Consider the following 21,713-nt stretch of genomic DNA (forward strand, 5'->3'; position numbering starts at 1 on the left):
ACGGCCTCAAGTTGCACCAGGGGAGGTTTAGACTGGATATTAGGAAAAAATTTTACACTGAAAGGGTTATTAAGCATTGGAACAGGCTGCCCAGGGAAATGGTTGAGGCACTATCCCTGGAGGTATTTAAAAGCTGGGCAGACGTGATGCTTAGAGGTATGGTTTAGTGATGGGTTTTGTCAGAGTTAGGTTGATGGTTGGACTCGATGATCTGAAAGGTCCCTTCCAACCCAGGCCATTCTGTGATTCTATGACATTGAGTGGAGCCCCAGCCATCTGTGATAACGTCCGCGTGAAAAGTCCGAGCTTGGCCTTGGTCATCTCCTGCCGGAAGAACGTACCACAGTGTTGCTTCCAAGGGAAGAACGGTGTGTGATTCCCCTTGTTGACATTTCCTGTTCCTACAGCAAACTGTACAAAGTAAATGTAATAACAAAAGGGCTTTTGGCTCTGGAGGGCCAAGTCTGCAGTGCAGGAGCCAGAGAGCACCAGTGGAGGGTTCTCGGGATCGTGGCAGCAGAACTCTGGTGAAAGACAGGCCAAAGAATTGTTCCAAAAGAGCTGGAGGGGGAGTGCTGTCCCACAATGAATCGGATGCTGCCATGGGGTAACCGGGTACCCTGCAGCTCTTTAGTGCACAGGTCCCTGTTGAGAAGTACCTGTCTAGAGTCTGGAATCAGATCAGTTTTACCCGAGACCACAGAAATGTGAGTTAGTACATTAGGGAAAAAAATAATAATGGTTTCCTTCTGGGACAGTCTGAGAAAAGCAGCGATGTTTTATTTGCGCGTACACCCCGATTTGCTGATTTCTATCTCTCTTTCGGAGACAGGGATTGCAGGTGCTTGAGCCCCGAAGTCATCAAAAGATGTAAGCGTCTGCTTAGCTTCCAGCAGGTACTTGCACGCTTCGCTGAATCAAAGGCTGAGCTTCCAGAGAAGGCTGAACACTTGCTTTTCAAATTAATTAACCCTAGCCTTAAGCAGCCAGAGGCTGATTATCTTTCCTGGTCGCTTCACAGCTGAAGTCGGTGCGTTACAGGCAGCACCGGTGACGATGCTCCATCAGTTACCTCTGCAGACTCCACTTTTCGGCGCTGATGACGTTGTCCAAAACGTTCCCTGTTCGGGCTGACGTTTTCCGTGCTACCTGCTGGTTCTCCTTTGACCCCGAGGCCCGTTCAAGCGTTTAAAGGTGTTCAGAGGCGGGAGGTGCTGCCCGGCGGCGGGGCTGGGGACGACTGCCGGCCGGCGCGCCCTCCCGCAGGCCCCGCCCCTGCTCCCGCCCACTTAGCCCCGCCTCTCCCCGCCCCCGTTCGCGCGCCGCGCTCCATACTTGGCGATGGCCGGCGAGCCGCCCGCTGATTGGCGGGACGGCGGCGAAGGGGCGGGGCGGTGCGGGGCTGACCCGGATGTTCACTCCTAGGCAACGGCGGAAGTGGAAGGGCCGCGGCCTGCCTCGGAGGGAGACCGGACGGGACCGGGAGGCGCCGCCGTTGCTACCGCCCAGCGCAGCCCCGCCGAGCCGCCATGGTAAGGGCGAAGGGGGCGGCACCTGCCCACTCCCCCTCCCCGCGCACCCCTTCCACCCGCCGGTGCTTCCCGCTCCCATCCCCTCCCCGGTGCCGCGCCCCGGCGGCTCCTTCCCCCCCCCCGCCTCCTCCTCCTCTTCTCTGCTCGCTTCAGAGCGGGGCGGCGGAGCGGGTGGGCCTCGCCCGGCCTCCCCGGGGCGGTGGGGAGGGAGGGCCCGAGGCGGTGCTGCCAGGGGAGAGGGAGGGGTGGCCTGGCCTGGCGTTGGGGGCGGCGGCGGGGGGCTCTGCAGTGCCCGGGGGCGGGCGGCGGGGCCGCCAGGCTCCTCCGGCTGCTCTGTTGTCCGGTTGCTTCCCGGTTTCTGGGCCTAGTACCTGGGGTGGTGTTTACAGCAGGAATGCTTCCGCTTTGGACGGTGAATGTTACTGCTTGATGTAGTTGTAAACGGCGCGAGCAAATGCAGCAGCGGCGTTTAAGAGCGATGGGGGCACGGTCTGCTCTTGCTGCTGTTCCTAAACCCCAAATTATCACCCGTGGTCTGGCATTTCCTCTGGAAGCTGGGTGCACTCATAAGGTGTACTAAGATCTAATGGAATCTGCAAAATACAGGCAAAGCAAGTGCAGTCAGAGCAGGTGATCCTGCAGCGGTGGGTGCTACTCTTCTACAGGGATGACAACTTGACGTTTTTCAGAGGAGAATCTCTGGTTTCTTCAGTCATGTAAAATAATCTCCATCTTGTTGCCTGTTTGCTGAATGGATTAGCCCAGGTCATGAAACCTTTCAATTTCATTTTGGCACTGTGTGTAAAGGAGGCAGATTTCAGGCAGATTTCATGGGCTCTAAACAAATCCAACAATAAGGATGGGAACTGGCCCAGGCCTTGGTCAGCTCCCAGCTCTGCATGGACAGAGATGAGCATTTGCAGAGCTTGTAACCCCCATGTATGGAATCGCTTGTATGGAATCACTGAGATAGTCTATATTCTTTGGGAATTTGCTATTCAGGTTTTCCAACATAATTTAAGAATGTTCAAATGTATTTAGATTTAAAAAATATCAATCCAGTGCCTGTCTACATAGCAATATAAAGGCTAGTTAAGCAAGCAAGTGTAATCCTTTACTTACCTTCAACCGTAAGAATTTCAGAGGCAATATCTTCTGTTGGTTTTTTTTTTTTTTCCTTCAAAGCTGAAGATCATGGTGATCCTGCCACCTGTATTATGCAGGATAAAGATCTTTAGTTTGTGGTGAAAGGTGAAGAATGTGTAAGATTGAGGTTCTCTGTTCTTATTTGAACAAACGAGATGCTGTACCTGACTTCTGATTGTGGGGGCTGACAGGATGGAGCATCTTATTTCAATTGTGTCTCTTATTTTAAGATACTGAAGTCTCTATGTGTGAGACCTGACGGTAGAATTTGAAATCAGGATTCCAACCAACTATCCTTACTTCTGCCATGGCAAAAATCCTCACAGGAAAAGAATTCAAGGAAAACAAGTAGGCTTCACGTAAAATAACAGTGGTGATACCAGCTTTTTTAAATGGCTATGAAAGCAAGCTATAAGATGAATCCAGTCAGGGTTTAAATGTAACTATATCAGTCTTTTGGAGGAGGTAGAAGACAAATCCTTTAGAGATTTCCTGAGTGTTAAAAGCTTATACTGTCTTCTGATTTTTGATGTTTAGTCTTGGAGACCACTGGGTGTAGGAGGGATTTGTTCAGGACTTCCAATGCTATGTGCTAGTCTCTGATGCTGAGTGGACTTCAGGGCTGAACCTGCAGCAGACACTCTCTTACTTGTTTATCTCAGTGTCTGTGTACACATCTGAAGACTTCACTCAAAGATTGTGGCAACTTAAGCGTGGTTTAACTAAGTCCAGTAGGAGTGTGCAAGACAAATCACTGGTCTTGTTTGCAGAAAACAAATGATCTGTGGTGTTTTAAAACTTTACTGATTCTTGCAGTTAACAATGTTATGCATGTAGTGCAGTTGCAGCATCCAATTTCAATTTAGGTCCCAATCCAACATTTAGAGTACTTCCTTCAGTGGCTATGAAAACACAATACTAAAATGGAGCATTGAAATGCTGAAATGGCCTTTTCATTGAAGGCAATGGTGAGTTTCACAACAGCTGGGAGAAGCTGGTATGGTACAGGATATTAGGTCGAACACCTCCTTGGTACCATGGGCTTAGCAATATCTGTGTAGAGCAGAGAGATGGGAACCTTTGTCTCCTCTGCTCCACCTTGAGTCTGAATTGCTCCTCGTGAGTTTAAGTGAGAATTCAGGATTGTGTCTGCATTTCAGTCAGGTGCTCGGTGAAACAGGGCAAGACAACACATGAAGCTTGCAAACTGCCTGGATGGATGCTGTCTCTTGTGCTAAAAATAAACTGAGTGCACCGTTCAGGGCAAAGCAGGACTTGGGAGAGTGGATCTGCTGAGACTTCTGGAACTGTGGGTTGTGAATGGATGGAATCCAGCTACTTGTTGTAAAAAAAAAAAAAATAAAAAAAAAAAAAATCTTGCTTTCCAGGTTATGTAAACTGTCCTGATAGTGTTAGCAAGTATTTCTTCTGCTATGCAACTCTTCAAGAAAAGGCAGACAATTTTAGTAAAATTTATAATTTAATCAACCATAAATTCAAACTGCCTAGTGTAGCGCTGGCTGCACATCATCCGTTTAGAATTTGTGAGGCAGCTAAAAAGCGCTGAAGCACAGCCAAGGATGCGTGATGCGACACTGACACTCAATACATAAACCTCGCGTGCTTTTCAGAGTAACTAATATTTTCGAGGTGGTGGCTGTTTGTCTTGAGCAAGCATGTTGTTGCTTGATAAATAACTTGGGTTTGTGCAACTGCTACCAAAACCACATTAAATGATTTGTGAAACTGAACAACTAAAGGTAGTGCTTTTCCAGCTGCGTGAACACCGAGCCCGTCCCTCTTCTAAACTGATGATGTCGCTTTTGAAACCCTACTATATATCCTGAGAGGTTTTCAGTGTCCACAGCAAGTCCTTTGCACCTTGTGCCTTCTGAGAAATACTGACTTAAGCTGTTTTGTGGAGTCCGTGCTTTATTAGCCAAGTATGTGAGCTTAGCTAAATGTTATCTTAAAAGGCAAATTCCCAAAATAATCAGGTTTGAGGATATCGTTGGGATAGGGAATACTGCCGTTGGAGTGATGCTTAATCTTGTGGTTTATTAGTGAAGGAAAAACATTCTCAAGCTGAAGTTGTTCAAAGAGGATTTCCTCATATGGTAAATATATATATATATGCTGATATCTTACGAGTTGACATCTGGGAGTAAAGTGCAGTTCAGCCCTTTTGAATGACGGTTTTTAGTCCTTATTACTGTAGTTGAGCAGAGAACTGACTCTCTTTAGGAAGGAAACATTGCTGCCCTATTAAATTTCAACTTACTACAGTTCTCAGCTGTGCTTTCCGCCAGTTGACTTCCATGTGTGAAGGGTACCTGATTAACTCAGGGGTTGCGCGTGGTCGTGCAGTGCTCCCCGGTCCAGTTTGGCTTTGGGTGGGCGGATATTTCTGCAGACTTGGATGGGGAGTGCCAGTGCCAGTGTTTATTCTCCCGCCTGCGCTTTGGAGGGATGTTTGGTCGGGTCCAAATGGCTCCTTACTCAAAGTAAACTTGTAGAGAGGTATTTTATTTGTTGGGTTTTGTCCCTTTGAGCTGGTACACATTGTGGTAGTGCCACCTCAAGTTGAAATAAAACTGAGTATGTTTCAGCGTCTACCGGAGAAGTGTGAAATTCTGAAAGGTGCTTGTACAGGCAGCCTAAGCTGGAGTTTAGAGCTATTCTAAGCCCTGTTTTTTACTCCACTTTAATACGGTTTCATGTTTAAGGATTCTTTTTTTTCAGACAAAGGACATGACTGCAGAAGTATCAGATGCTCAAAATGATGTTGACTTTCTGTTTTTATTCATATTCTTATTCAGCCATCGTACATCATAAATTCCCACTTTCCCATTAGTTTATGCTAGGAGTCCTGAAGAGTTTTAAAAGCCTCAGTCAAACCTTTGTCTCTCCTACCCTTAATGCACAAGGTCCAAAGCATGTGTATGCTTCAGTTCCTCTTAATCCATTGCTATTTCCAGGAGGGAGTGTGGAGAAAAAAAACAAAACAAAACCCCCTCACTTAAAACCAGGGGACTTTAAATTTGAATTTTCTTTATGGATGAAACCTGCATTTGAAGAACATTAAGATATTGTGGCATACTTGAGCTGAATAATACGGGGTTCCTGTTACCTGGATCTGATCAAGTGGCCAAAATTCACTTATGTGGTCTTAGGTCCTAAAGCAGGATCGGGGGATGCTTCCAAATAGCTTGTCTTGGGAAGTACAAGCTCGTGCATGATGAGACATTTGCTTTTGAAATTTCCTTCATGGGGCACGAGGGTAAAATGCTCGTTGAGCCAGTTTTAAGGACATTTCCCTGTCAGTTGAGCTGACAGGATTTATTATGGGAAGAAAATGCAGGGTACTTGAGGAAGCTGCTGTGCTTGTTTCCTAATTAAAATGTTGTAATTTTCCACAATAGGTGCTGTCTGGGTAATGCCAAATGCGGTGGCAATCCTGTCCTTTTTCTGGATTTTTAGATACAATGAAGTTTCGAGTGAGGAATCGAAATCAGGATCTGTCTTTCACTTGTACCCAAAATAGGCGTCTACTTAGAATCACTTTTGTTGCATTAGATAGTATCTTGTGCTGGGTTTCCTAGAGTGGTGGCCTGAGCCTTGGCATTAGCCAGTAAGATTAATTTTCCTGTATTATCTGGTGCTGCTGTTCTGCCCTACCTTCCTCTTCTGGGGTTTAGAAGGAAGATGTATGGTATTGCTTTGAGCTTGTGCTCTTTGTGCTGCCGCTTCCAAGTTGGGCCAAAGAACTGCAGAATGTATTAGCACGCACTTGACTTATCTCTCTGTCCTCCTCATAAATTACCTACTTTATTCCTGCCCTATGCAAATTAAACCTTACTAGTTTATATTTCATCGGCATCGCCTGTGTTATTTTTCAGCGCAGGCTTGGCTTAGGAGTCCTGACTCTCAGCTTAAACCCGTGAGACCTTACTCAAACGTTTGCAGCCGTGCCGCAGAGCATGTCCTTGCTGGTGCCGTTTCCCTGAGTACGAAGAGGGTGTCCTCCATGTCTTTTTGTTACAGAAAGCGGAGCTGAGTTCTTTCCTGGTGCATGAACTTGGAATTTCAATCACGTCCTTGTTGCAAAGTGGGAGGGTTACCAGGCTGGGTGAAAGCGGAACCCAGGATCTAACAATTTTAGCAGCATCAGCTAGACAAGACTGAAAACAGCACTTCAGTAAGAGGATTTTGTGCAGAAGCAAAAAGGGTTGAGACTGCACTGAAGACATAAGCTTAGTGGTTGCCTTAAGCCACCAATCAAAGTCACCATAAATAAAATACTCTTTATTCTCTGAGGGAATTTTGTTTGCATTTCTCCAGGTGATACTTTCTAGCTTTTCCATTAGACAAACTGCTGAGTTTGAAAGTGATGCCCTGTTACCTGCTTCCTGTTCCCCAGTTATTTTTGCTTTGGTAAATATCAGGATTTAAAAAAAGCTTGCTGCTAGCAAAGGTGATTGGTGACTGGCTGATAGCCTGTGCTTGCAATCTGAGACGGGCTCAAGAAACAAGAGATGGGTCTTCTGGCGAGTTAATTCAAAGGAGGGGAGAGCCATGAAATGGAGGAGTGAGGTAAAATATCAGCTGCGTTATGCTGACCGCAGCAGTTAATAGCTGTATTTATCCACTGTGTCCCGTTGCTGTGCAAATTTAGGGGTCATCATGGAGAGGTTTGGATGTAACATTAAGAAGAGGTGAAGAGGTGTGATCTTGGCTCGCTATTGGCAGTGCCCCACTGGATGGTCAAATACAGCTTTCACGTAGCCATCGGGACTGGCAGAGCTATTTCAGAGCTTGTTAAGGTGAAAACTGGCCAAATGGAATGAGTATTAACTTCATGTTAAACTGAAGGAGAAATCTGACATGGATTGAAACTGGCACGTGCGTGTTACGTGAAGCATTGCTCCTGCATAAACTGTCTCTACTACTTACATTTAGTAAAAGTTTTGCAGAACTTTTATGTGTTGTTAGATTGGATGTTTGTCTGTCTGCAGTTCTGACTTGAGGGTAGGTCAGACGTGTTCAGAACCAGCAAGGAAAGCATAAAAAGACTGAAAGAATAGGCAAGTCTGGGAATTATGGCAAGGGAAGGAATTCCGGGGAGCGTGACTATCTTGTTAGGTGGAGATGTGATATTCTTATGGCCTATATATATGCAAAGCCATTAGCTTCTGAGTTTAAACTTGAAATCCTTAGCACTGAATCCCTTGGATGAAACTGAACTGTCTTGCAAGCTTTGCAAGTGTAGTCAGCAAGGTACGTCTTGCTAGACACAAGCGAAAGGCATATTAACCTACTTTTTTGACCTTTTAGGCAATCGGAGAGTGTTCGGGGATGAAGGCTAATTAGATAACCTCTCTGTCTCTCCTCTCTGCCTTGCCAGGCATCCGATTACTTGCCAGAGTTATCTCGTGAATTTACAACCCTGGCTACTAGACTTCAGGACGCTGGAAAGTGCTGAGTTTGTATATTAAAGCAGGCAGCGTGGCGGCAGCTTCCCTGGGGTGACGGGGGCTCTACGGACAGGCTGGTGTAAAACTTCGTCCCAGATTGGTGATGTGGAATATTTGTATTAGTTGTGCTTTCAGTACGCACGTTTATGTTTGTTGTCACCTTGGTGATAGGGTATATGCCTCCCTGCTGCTATAATAATGTGCTCTTACCCCTGCGCACGATAATGTGTCTCAAACGTTTTTGATGTAATAACTTCTCATCTGAAAAAAATCTAAGTTGCAGTTGTCTGGAAGGAGAACCTGGATATGTCAGGCCAGGATCAACTTGCCAAACTTGGCTGTTTCTGCAAGAGAAAATTTCTCCATTTGACTTGAGCAGTTCCTCTTCTGATACTTTCGTGACCGGGCTGATTGGAACATGAAACAAGCAGCACGTAGAATAAAAGAGTGCTTTGAAAAGATCATCCAACGTTAACAGGATTAAAAGAAAGCATCACAAACAATGTGTTTGTGAATGTTCAGGGTGACAAATGGCAGTGCTGAATCTGAAAAGCTGTTGCGTTTGTAGTAATTATGGTTTCAATTTAAAAAGAAAAAACCTGACCCCTGTGAAAATTAAGCAGTTCTTCTCTAGAGACTGATTTGGGCACTTCCTCAGTAATATTTGAATGGAAAGCAGGAAGACAATGTGACTGTGAAAAACAGGTCATCAGGCTTATGAACCAACACAGCCCTGCTGTATTAGCTTATTTCAAAGACTGAACTAACCTGGTTAGTAGTAGGTTTACAGATGAAGTGGGAGGATGAGAGAGTATCAATCCATAATTTAGGATACATCTAGGGGCTTGAAGCTAAGAGCGGCACGAAAGGATCTTGCAGAGGTAAGGGGAGTTTTTACAGAAGGGCTGTCGAGGTCAGGAAGAAGATGCTGTGAATAATTTCCTGTTGCGCGGGCTGCAAAAAATTTACTAGCTGCTCGGCTGTGATCCTTTGTTTGGTGTGAGTCAGTGTGAGCGAGCCGATGGGGGAAGGAGGGTGGTTAGGAGGTAGCTTCACAGTTTTTAGAAAGCAAGATTTACTCGCCTGCACAGCGCCTTGGTTTATGCCAATGTATTTGTGAACCTACAGAAAATGAGTGGAGTATGGCGTCGAGCTGACTCGAGAGGCATCTTGAAGTTAACTGATGTGTTAATACTGAATGGTTACTGTCAGTAAAGCTGTCGGTGTCTGGGTGTCTGTCTTTTAGGGGTACACACATATTGTGCTCAACCAATGTCTATCCCGATAGTGAAAAGCCTTAGGCAGGCAGGACAACCTTCCGTACGAAGTGCTTGCAGCATCAGGAAACTTCTCCTATCTCAGTGCTGCGCTGTAACAGGTGTTTTTCATTTTGTTTAGCCACTATTTCCTATCTGTACATATATCTAATAAAGAAAACGTTATTTTGTGTTAAATCCAGACTTAAAATGGGGGGGGGGGGGAAACCTGTCATGCAGTAACGTTAGCCTAATTAAATCCCTTAATGTTCATTGGAATAGGTGGTCAGCTCTACACTCAATTTCACTGACTTTAATCGTTTTATTAAAAGTTAGCGATGCTATTTTGCAATCTGTGCAACTTTTCTATGTAGCTATTTTACTGCCATCGCCATTTTACTCTTTCATGTGGGGCTGATAGATTGCATGTTCGCTTGATGCCATGATTTATTGGGAAATGACTTTTTGCAAACTTTATGCTTCACGGGAATTCTTGGCACCAGATGAAAGCCAGTAAATTACATTGTCATGTTCCATGACAAGTTTAATAAATAAAACATTGTTTCTGTTACCCAGAAGACAAACACTGTTGCAGAAATCATTAGTGATGGTGGCAAAAGGTCAAGATGAGTGGCCTGTTCCCAGAAAGCCTTGTCGCTGCTCTATCCTGCTCTTTGATTTGCACCTGGACAGGTGACAGAGGCTTGCGGTGGACTCGATAAAAACTAAAACTGTAGATGTTAAATTAGTTTTGGAAGTAGACGCAAGCATCTGCCACCTCAAAACATATCCTTGCTGGGAAGGAGGTGCCCAGTAAATGTTAGGTTTTTCTCACCGCGTACCGTACACCTTTGGAGATGTGCTCACAGGATCTGAATTGCATCTAGTTGAAAAACAGCTATCAGGAGTGCAAACTAGCTGCAGAACATACGCCAGGAGATGCTGAATTCTTACTTCAAATAGTGAATTACAGTCAAATGGCTTCCACCGTACTATCAGGGGTTGCTATTTGTTTCTTGATAGATGTAAACCAGCTTGACAAATAACTTGTTCTGTAAGATTGAGCTTCTTTATTTAAAGTAATGCAAGCAGCTCTGGTTTATTTAGGAACTAATGGGTGGAAATGCCTTCAGTGTATTATAAATCACTTGATAATTGTTTCTCGAGTTGAGCTAGGGTGTTGGGTAGTGTCCCATGAACAGTGAAGGAGGCTTATCAGATTTGGAGGTAAGAATGATGAAGCAAAGTCAAACACAAAGTGTGATTGAAAGGATTCCTGAAAGCATCTGCCTAAAGGCATAAAGCAACAAACAAGGATTTGGCAAAACACTGATCTCAAGCTTTGAGGTGCTCAAGGAACTTGAATGGAGGAGATCGCTTTGTAGCCGCTCCTAGAAGACCATTGCCACTCCTTTAATCTGTCTAGGACTTGCCATAGTTGTGCTGTCAGCCTGAAATGGTGAGAAGTATCCAGTGTCACCAGCATGCTGGTGGCAATGAAACTTAAGCTGTGTCATTTGCTCTCCTTCCCGTAGATTATTTTAGTTTGCCCGCGTTAGTCTTTGGAGCAGATATGTAAGTTACTCTTTACTGTGGCACCTCTTTAAAGAAGAGATCCCTCGTGAGCACTTGTCTTTCTGAAGTATGTATCACATTTCTGGACCAGTGCAGAACAGAAGCTGGTCAGTCCTTCCGAGGTTGAGAGTGACCCTCTCATTTTTTGACAGTCGTGCAGGTGGATTTGTCAGTGTGTGAAACACCTCGACCTGGATTTAGAAAACAAGCCATAGAACTGTTTTCAGTCATTAATTAGGGCTAGTACTGCTTTTCCATAGTGTGCTCAATTGTTCTAAAAGTTAGAGCAGAGTAGACGAAAAGGAAATAATGTTCTGCAGGAGAATATCTCAGAAGGATTCACTGGCTTAAAAGCTGTGATGTGATTGTGCGATTGCTCTGTCAGTAAATACTGGTTACGGGGGAGCTGTGGGAGGTTGAGTACAGCAGCTTCTGCTAAAATCTTCAGATCTGTCACCTCTTGCTTTTATTTTAGTCTTTATTTCTTCTCACTTGTAATCCATGGAATGGGCACTCTCGGCAATCGGTCTTTCTTTTTGGTCTTGACCACAGCACTAATGTGACCACAGCAAACTGAGCTAAACGCGTTACTGAACATACAACATGGTCGTCAGTGTCTGAGATGATAAAAGCCACTGGATCATGTCCTAGACAGGGAAGGCAAAGCTACAAGTATTCAAGAGGAGGAGAATGTAGTCTGCATCCATGTCATGTTCTTCAAATAACGTTTGACCTCTTCCTTTATAACTATCCCCAGCGTAGTGTGTCTTCAGGTTTTATTACATTTACTTCTTTCTTAAATATGCTCTTTCTCCCACTAGTACACCTTGCTGTCAGGACGCTGTGATTTATAAGTCCGTTACAAATGGTTTTAGATAGGATCTGCCAGAAGAGGGTTAATAGTCAAGGGGAAAATTATGTAGAAAAACAGATTGCAAGGAATATGTGCAGCTGATGGAAACGTCATGAGCGCAGAACTTGTCTGGGATTCATAGATCGTACGGAGTTATTCCCCTTCCCATCTAATATCCTAAGAAGTGAATGCTGACAGCCGAGAGGGGAATCCTGCAACTTAACATACTACTGTACTTTTTATTACACAGGGGTTACAATAATTCAACCCTTTGCTACAGCTTCTAGCAGTAATACTATCCTATTGTGTAATTTGAAAGGGGAGTCTTCTGCCTTTTGAGCTCTGGAAGTTGGCAAGGATTAAAATGACAAGCAGGAGGGGAAGCTGTGTATCTGTTTCAATTAAAAAAAAAAATCTAGTGTTTAGTACCACAAAGCTGAAATATTAGTGAGACATTCCTGGTGGGAGAACTGACAGGAAATAATATGATTTACAATCTGGGGTATGTCTGCAACATAAAAGGAATTAAAAAAAAAATAAAAAATAGTCAATTGCTGGTTGTCTACTTCTGGCTCTGGATTAATTAAAAAAGATATTTTGCTTGTAAACTGACCAGCAACCAAAGTGATCTGATGTGTGATTGCTTCGAATTGCATAAATTTAGCAAGTGTTCTATTTCTGGTGTCCCTTCAGGTTTTTATCTCATATTCCTGTTCTCTGAAAGTTGAGATGGCAGTGTGTACTTAAGTTTGGATGACTTTTCAGAATTCAGTCTTAAGCCAAACTTGCGCACGAAGCAGCTCAAAGACCTTTGTTCTATCTGTTACAACCCAGACGCAGAGTCCTAACAACTGTGGCGTTTCAGGGCCAAATATGGGCAGCATGGGCCAAATAATGCTCTTATTACATGTGTGTGTCTTTTTTTTTTACCTTAATCATAACTACTGAAGTAATTTTTAGGTCATCCCGTTCTTCTAAGCTGGCATCACAGATGGGAAAGGGGGTAAGTAGCGCAATCACGCCTTGAGTAGAAGTGTTGTATTTGCAGGAAAGATTTGGTAGTCCAAGTGGCTTATTTCCCAGAAAGGGCTAAAATAGGGAGAAGCCACCACTGCAGTAGCACTGAACTACCTCAGCTGCTTTCTTTTGGTTCGGGAGTTAGCTCAGAGTAGTGTTAATATAGAAATACAATACAGAAGTGAAACCAGCCTGGTTTTCTTTTTGAAGAAACTGCCTAACTCTGTTTATGCCCAGCAATAACATAGTCAAATGAGCAGGAGCTATCAGAACCAGAGCTGTGAAGACCAGGGAATTAAATCTGCAGATCTTTGTGATAAATAAGAAGCGAATTCCTGCTGACTATGAGGCTGGGAGCTTGAAATGAAATCTCTTGCCTCCTTTCAAGTGGAATGGCTTAGCCTTTGAAACAGGTAGAGCTGCAGGTTCATGTAAACCCTCTTAAAACCCGGAGTGTAGGTTAAATCTCAGGTAACTAGCAACAGAGAGTTGTCAAAACCTGTGAATGAAGCTTGAGAAATTCTGTAAGTTTGTATAGTGAAATGCATGTGTAAAGATGTCATTTAAAAAGTGCAAAATACTCGTAGGTGTAACTCATCAGCTTGCTGGTGTCTGTTGAACAAGCACAGCTTCTGTGAGGTGTTACTGGTTCTGCTGGTGACACTGAGGTTGGAAAGGCTCTAGGTGTGTGTCTTGGCTTGTGACAACCTCGTTTATCAGGTGACGGTTCTGTACAAAATATAATGCAAATGTGGTATGGTTTATTACCTTGTCTGGCAGAGGACATTTGGGTGCCGGGAACTGTACCAGCTGCGTGAGAAGTAGTTTACTTGCCGGTTTGCATAGTCTTGGGTCAGCTCTTGTTGCTTGATGTTATCAGCGAACAGCATCCTGGCCGGGGACCATTAGCAAACACCAGGTATTCCTGAGCCCTGTCCCCTCATCCTGAGGAGCTGTGTGCTTTAGGGGACATGATGAGTAGGAGTGAAAAGGAAGTTCACTGTTTTGCCTGTTTTAATTTTTGCAATTTGCATACCTATAGTAAAAACTTCCTGTCTTTTTATTTTATTTGTGTGTTCTGCATTGAACAGCATCTGCCCGTACTCAGCCTTTGAACAGTATTGCTTACAGTATGAATGGAATTAAAGTGTAACACTGTGCCTCTGTGCCACTGCACATTTATACAACCAATATGTTTTTTAGTGCTATTTGTTTTTATTTGAGCCTCAACACACAGTGCCTAGATGAGCAGATACCTGTGGCAGTTCTGAGAGGGTTTCTCTTTTGGAAATAAGCTAAGTACAACAGGGACACTGAAGAGAAGAGCAGATGCAGGCAAAGGAAGCTAAACAAACATAACTACTACTATAGGCATATTAATAACATTTTTCCTCGTGGTAGTATCATGGGAACACTGTAGCAGATGCTTAAGTGGAGATTCTAGATAGCCAAACATCTTTAGAGGAAACTTATTAAGGAGCTTTCATCTAAGCTAATATTTTCAGTCTTTGAGATTCCTATGATCTCTAAATCCTTCAGTGACATGAGCTGTAATAAAACTTCATTTAGAATTTCTGTCTGAACTCCCTACTCCTCCACAGGAGCTCTGTGCTGGATGAAACAGAGGAATGGTGGAAAACGGCCTCATATCAAGTAAACACTAAGCTCATTAAGTCCTGCAACCTCAAAGAGCTTGGCTTCCAGAGCAGCCCAGACTGGGAGACAGCCTGTCTAATCACCCTCTCAGTGAGCAGGGGTTTATAAGCCTCTCCATGTCTAAAGGCAAGAATTCTGTAAAAATGTTTTGTCTGGAGGTCTGTTAAGAAACCGTGTCTTCAGTATGAAATGTTACAAGAGAATTAAGGCAATGGTAGTCCAGAACAGGTGAAGTTAAGAGTGTAGAGAGGTTAAGAGTGGTTTTGGATGTGATTGCTGTCTCTTTGTACGTAAGTACTACAACTACTCTAGATACTCCAGCTGGGGCAGAGGCCTGACACCAAAGGATGTGTTTGACCACAGAGCTGGTTTTTAAAACCTCACTTCACCTACAGAGAAAGAACCATAAACAAAAGATACTGGTAGAATTACCTGTTCAATTCTGAAGTGAGACGTACCAGATGCATCCAATACCACGAGGTACCACTTTGCTCTGTAATCTCTGTGCTTTGTATGGCCTTTTGGGCTGTGCCAGCACGGATTTATGCTGGATTAAAGTAACCGTATAACCACAGATTCAGGGACACAAATACAGCAGAACCTCTTTTTATTTCAGTGCTTTAAGAAATCTTCCGGCAAGCCATTTACTTATTTAAATGCTCTGCAAGAAAAGTGAAGAGTCCTACTGCTGAACCCCTTTAGGAATCTCTGCCTTAAATAGCCTTTTTACAGCTGCTATTGAATATACTGTTATAAAAATGATCAGTCCGAGTTCTTTTGGTTAATCCATTAAATACTGCAAATGTAGATAATCCTTCATCCAGAGTAGTTTATTTCAAAATTGTCACATTATAAAACACTCACTCTGGGGTTGCAGCTTTAGTGGTGGTTTTTAACATCATCTTTCCCTGGGCTTTTTTGTCTTATTAAACAATTCCAGCTGGCAGAGGAGGACGGAGCACTTCCGTAAGTGTTCCCACGATCCCAAAGTGAGGAGCGTGACCTTGTGACCACGTGCCAGCTTTCCTTCCTTGACGTAAGAGATAGCAGGAGGTAAAGACAATACTTGGTAAGAAAGATCCCCTGCCGGAGCTTGGCAGGCATGGGCCGTCTAAATAGTGTCTTTCTCTGGGGCCTGAAAGGTTAGTAGCAAAAAACCGAGTAGTTTTTGCTTCCCCTGAACATCTAATGAAGATAAGTGAAAAGTTTTGAGATCTTGGCCATCGCTTTTGTGCATGAATGTGGTGATAGTTCAGTGATCGATTTGGGGTCGCTTTCCAACATAAATGACTTCACTCCAGACTCATTTCAGCCAAAGATTTGTTTGTCATACTATCCAAGTATTTAAAGAATACAGTGGGAGTTAGGTACATTAGTGAAATGTGTCCTCCTTCAGTGACAACAGGTGACTGTCGTAGACTTGTGTTCTTGATGTTAGTGCATCCTGCTTTTCAGGTTGAAGACTCAGATCTTCAGGAGACTGTTTTGCCTATTGCAGACATGTGGGAGTCGGTGCCTAACTGCCTGTGGAGCTGGAATATTTTGCAAAGATTATGTCCTATAACCTGAGAAATAAATACATAATCTCCCAGACTGTCTGACTTGCTGGCTATAAAATATTTATCTTTTGATAGTGAATGGGTAGTACCTTTTTAAGAACAGCTTTCATAATGGATGTCTGCTAAATGGAGAACTCTTTCCCTTCCTCATTGCTAGGGTAGAGCTTAATTGCAGGAAACTTTGCTTCCTGTTTCTCCCTGACCTGGGGGCTGCTACTTGAATAATGTGATCATGGAACTGCTTTAGTTTTGAAGTCTTTCTTAAATAAAACTTTTGGAGCTTGGCAGGACACAGGAGGGAGAAGTTAAAGCTGAGCTCGTTGTCTTTGGGTGGCTGGAAATCACAAAGGGAAAAGGGGAGGGGAAGAAGCACTGAAACCAAACTGGCTGTGCTTCCGCTCCCTGGTGACGTGCTGATCAAAGGAACTTGCGCAGATTTTGGGTACCCTTGTGCTTGCAGGAAAGCGTCTGTTTATATCTGTCGGCGAGAATGAGAGCTAAAAGTTACGCAAAGATGGTTCAGCTCATCAAGTGTCTGTGGGTAATGGCTGTTGCCCATTTTCTGACTCTGAAGTACAGTTTAAGGTTTGGTTTTTTGGTGTCAGAATTGGATGGGAGACCAGCTGCAATAAGCCCTTTGGAGTATGTTGCTTTGATTTCTCGAAATAAAGTCCCTGATTTCTCAGATACAGGCAGCTTTTGGGGTGTGTTTTGTAGCAAGAAGGAGATAATGGATCATACTCTGTGTGCGTGTTTCATTCTAGTTTTTTGATAAAGCTGGAGGAGGGAGAGAGAGCTCTGTGTTGGACCAGAATTTGTCTTGGATGCTGGTTATCTCAAGCTGAATGGCACAATACAAACGAGGAAGTGTTAAAACTGCTCTGGGAAAAGGAACTTTCTGTTCCCTAACCCATATTATTATTGAGATAGCATAGAAAAACAATGCATTGAACATTTGCACAAGCGTTGGAAACAGGTTTTGGTGAGGTAGGGACTGGAATCCATTTCATCAATGATGCGGTGTTAAATTGGTGGCGTGACACCTGTTAAACTGCGCCCTTAAATCCATAGTCTAGAGCATTTTTTTTTTTTTTTTGGAATACCAAGTCAATAATCTGCGATCAAATGGTGCTGAACTTTATTGAAATCTATTTGTATGAATGCAAAACGTGCTGCTGCTTAGAGCTGGAAACTCTCTCTCACATCGGAAGTCAGCAAGCACTGTGGTTTGTGCGTGTGAATGTGTTGTATTATTACCGGTACATATGGTGACGGAGGGATGTTCTTGTTTCCGCAGAGTGACCAGCAGCTGGATTGTGCCTTGGATTTGATGAGGCGTCTGCCTCCGCAGCAGATAGAGAAGAATCTCAGTGACCTCATTGACTTGGTGAGTATTGGGTGCTCTAACCAAGTAATGGCTGAGTCCTGGGTGTGATGGAGTTCTGGTATGTAAGAACATTTTCTGAAGCATCTCGGAGGGGTGTGATTTGTTTCCTTGTCTTTTGGCAAGGTTGAAGAACACAGCAATTGCCCCAACGATGTCAGGAATCTACATGTTTATTTTGGGCAAGCCACCAGTTACTACTGTGTACACGGTGATGTGCTTTTGGATGAAGGGTCATTAGCAGCTTTCTTGATGAAGTCACCACCAGCTTGGAGGCTGCTGTTTAGCAGAAGTAATTTGGAACAGTTTATATACAAGGTTGTTGCACACCCTTGTTCATGTGTATTGTCTCCTGATAAGCTACCTGCCTGTTTGTAGTTTGACACAGGACTTGTCGGAAGGTGCAGTAGAAGTGCTTTGGCACGTGCTTCAAAGACAGTACTGAGACAGAATATGTCAGAACACTGGGGTTCTGGACAATACCCAGATCTATTTATAACTTATGCCATATCAGGTATTCTGCAGTCCGGTAGCTATCCAAAAAAAACCCCGTTTGTGGGCCAACCATCTTGTGCCCGATACCTGTTTTCCTATCGCCCCCAAAACATTTGTTTTCGTTCTGTAAACTGCTAGTGAAGAAAACTAACTTTAAAAGGATGTGTGTGCTCATTACCAGTCCCATAGGATTTAGCTGCACATCCCAGGGTGCACAATTGGGCTATAACAGGCTAGCTAATGTCAGCTGTCCCTGAAAACAGTGTGTGGCACAGCTGCATATTTCAGTAATACTTTAAGTTACTCCAGAGGCATTTAATCTATATAGAACCTCCTATATGGTCAGCTGGGAAAGCTTGTTTCTATTGCCCAGTCTAAATATATGGCTTATTTCTCACCTAAGCTTCCAAGGTTTTGCAGGCAGAGGACACTGAGGCTGGAACACAGCTGTTAGACCTTTCAATTAAGCCTTTCCTCTTATCTGTAGTGAGAAGTACATCCCTCTTCTGTGGCAAGTCACAATTTTATGCATGATACTGATAAACCTTGTCCGAGAGACCCTAAAAACCTGTCGGTTCTGTGCATAGCAGCCATTTGAACCAGTGCCTCTTAATTCTTCCCAGAAAGAGTGGTCAGACACTGGAATAGGCTGCCCAGGGAGGTGGTGGAGTCACCACCCCTGGATGTGTTTAAGACTCGTTTAGATGTGGTGTTAAGCGATATGGTGTAAGGGAGAACTTTGTAGTGTGGAGTTGATGCTTGGACTCGATGGTCCCAAGGGTCTTTTCCAACCTAAATGATTCTGTGATTCTAATTAAGTAGTTTAAACTGTGTCCGAGCTGTTTGTCATCTTTGTGTGCAGGAGAACAGCCACTTCCCAGATAAAAGTTTAGTTGAGGAGGTCTGTTCCTAAGCTGTATTGAAGCTGGTGTTAGTGAACTTAGGAGGAGTTCCATGCTCAAAAAGCTGTGGCTGACTTAAAATTATCAAACTCTAATTAAATACGGCTTTTAGTTGCATAAGCCAAGGTACAGGTAAGAAAGCTCTGTGGGTCGGGAAAGAAATTATTCCCTGCAGGAAGGGATTATTTCTTTCTCTTGAAACCATTTCGTAATTGGCTACATCTGTGCCACCAAACTCTTGGCAACGTAAAGCATCATTTTTGTGGCTGTTGCTGGAGGTAGGACACAGAATAACTAAATCATTGATATGATCTGGTGTGACACAGTTGGTTTTCTGATGAAATTTGGAGGACTGAATGGATATCAGGGTTTGAACAGTTCTGAGGATGGCTCAAAACAATGAGTTGTTTGGGGAGCGATGGTAAGCTTGACTGTATAATTGGTATGAGGTTTTTTTAATGACTCAGAAAATTGCTGGTTACCTCTAAATGCTGGAATTACTTTTGGATGGTGCTCATTAGTGCTCTACATGCTTTCCATCAGCGACACGCTCACTGGGCTTCTTTTCATATTGCAAGTGTAACATGAAACAGACCAGTTTGAATGATGCTTGTTAGAAGGAGGGTCTGTGTGATTCCCACACGAGTCATTGCAGTCCCCTCTTTGCGGTGGAGATTAAATAATTTGTTAAATCCAGTATGATTTCTTTATTGTTGAGACATCTGTAGACCTCTTCTGCAGCCCACTCAGCCTGACGTCTGCAAGGCTGAAGTCTGCACTCCACTTAGACAAGAGCAGTGTATACACTGCCACTGCCACCTGTAATAGTTCCAAAAACATCATAAACCAGACTCAAGCGAATAGTTTTTTGACCTTTTTTGGCAAGTTTCATCCAAACCTTTACAGCTGACGTTTTTATTCTGTTTCCTGTACCGTTACCAGACAATAACCTCCTTGAAGTAAAAGGTCAGACTCCAAATGCATGACGAGCATGAGCAGGTTCATTAAATTTGTGACAGAATTATAAAAGATGGCACCCTGACTTCTACTTCCTTTGTGCTTGGTTTCCTTGCTTCATTACATCTGCCATGCTGGAGTAGACTTGAAGCAGAGGCCCCAGTCTTTTTTCTTTTCCGTTGTGAAGCGTAGGTTATTGCTGGAAGTCTGCTCACAGCTCAGCCTCCCGGAGTCTTTCTATAGGAATTGATCTCCAGACTGATGAATGTAGCTACTGTTTTGATACTTAAGATCTCTTGAAAGGAGATGAAGATGACTGAGAAATGTCTTTGCAAAAAGGTTTCCAAAACTAATATAGTGAGAAACTGTCATCTCCTTCCTAGGCTTGTATTCCTGCTGGGAAGGATAACCACAATAAGTTTTGCCTCCCTGAGGTCCCTCTTACTCTGTCAAAGCGATGCTCTGCTGCTGCTTTTTAATAAAAGAGCTTCTTGGTGCCAATATGAGTGTATGGAACACGTTCAAGACTGTACATTACTGCCCCCAAGTGTTGGGCTGACGAGGGAGAGGGTCCAAACTTGAACATGAAGTAAAAGGGTGGGTGGAAGAAGAGAATTTTTGGGTCACTGGCCCTCATCAGACCAGACACTTTTCATTCATTAGCAAAACAGTTTGTGGTTTGCCCTTTTACCACATCTGTTGTTGCATTTTTTTTTCTGACTGCCGAGTCTTCAATTAGTGTTCATTAGGGACCTTGTCAATCACAGGACTCCAGAAGTCCTGCCTGAAAGAAGCTGTGCGTGGTGCTGGTAATGTGCCTTGGCGTGGAATGCTCTGCTTGGAATTCAATTAGTCATTATTTGTAAATAGACTACTCGGAGACTGTCAGAATGTACAAGAGGACTTCTAAATGTCTACAAAAAGAGTTTGGTGTGGGCACACACCTTTTCAAGGGCAACTCATTTAATAATTTTCCATGTAGCCACTCTGGAAACCGGGGTAACTGAAGCCTCGGAGCATCTGCCTGTCAGCCAAGTCCGAACTGTAATGCAGTTTCAATAAGAGGAGTGCTAAAGGTGACTGCACTGCTCTTAAATGGATATACCATGAGGATATGCCAAGTGATAGCACTTGTAACATTAATACAGATTTTAATTGCGTAGCATAAATACTGTCTCACCTGCTTGTTGCCTCACATTGTCCAGAAGTTGCTGCTGTTGGCGTAGTGTGCTTCTCCTCAAAGTCAGTTGTGAATCACATCTGTTCTCACCACTTGCTGAGAGGAGAATGTTGAGGGTATTTCCTGGATGGAAATGTTTCTTATATCAGTTAAGAGTGAGATCTTGTTTTGGCTCATGGAAATCTGAGTGGCACAAAGGAAGCTGGTAGAGCTCACTTCTGAGTGGCTCAGGGGTTTGTACTAAAAGATCTGAACGATCTGAGAGAGTTGTCCTCCTGCTTCCTTTCTCTTAATATAATTTGTACAGTCAGTCAGTCCCCATGTACTTCTAGCTGTGTTCTTTCCAAGAGAAACCCCGCACAAGGCATCAGCTTTCGGGTAGCGTTGTTGTGGAGGATGTCTTCCTGGCACAGCTTGGCAGCACCCATAACGGTAGGTGAGCGAGAGCGGAGAGCTGGGGCTGCAGCCCCCACAATCCTTTTGGGTTTGGTTTTTTTCTTTTTTTTTTTTTTTTTTTTTTTTGCAAGACAGCTTCACTGACATGTCTTAGAGGGGTGCATCTCTGGGAAGGGTGGAAGATGAGAGTTGGATTTGTTGTGCTCACGGGCCACGTGCAGCAAGTAGGGGCCTGTGACAGGACTGTCTCGATGGCTTTGACTTGACTATGGCAGTTGATGTGCGCTCGGTCCTGGTGAAAGTTAAGCAGGTTCCTTTGCAAGTACAAATT

The 21,713-nt window shown here is 43.9% G+C and overlaps 1 protein-coding gene across 3 annotated transcripts in view; it reads left to right on the top strand.

The window, feature by feature from the left end:
* Positions 1-1,378: 1,378 nt before the first annotated feature.
* Positions 1,379-21,713, top strand: part of CAPZB (capping actin protein of muscle Z-line subunit beta) — a 59,927-nt gene continuing 39,592 nt past the window's right edge. Inside the window, exons 1-2 of one of the 3 annotated variants that reach the window (XM_063353568.1) lie at positions 1,379-1,532; positions 17,366-17,455. In XM_063353568.1, the coding sequence (XP_063209638.1) occupies positions 1,530-1,532; positions 17,366-17,455 (93 nt within the window). In that variant the 5' untranslated portion in view covers positions 1,379-1,529. Of the gene's footprint in view, positions 1,533-17,347; positions 17,456-21,713 lie in introns of those variants that run through there. The other 2 variants (XM_063353569.1, XM_063353567.1) reach the window with 2 other exon arrangements.

The sequence above is a fragment of the Chroicocephalus ridibundus genome, chromosome 16 (assembly GCF_963924245.1).
Source record: "Chroicocephalus ridibundus chromosome 16, bChrRid1.1, whole genome shotgun sequence".
NCBI classification, from domain to species: Eukaryota; Metazoa; Chordata; class Aves; order Charadriiformes; family Laridae; genus Chroicocephalus; species Chroicocephalus ridibundus.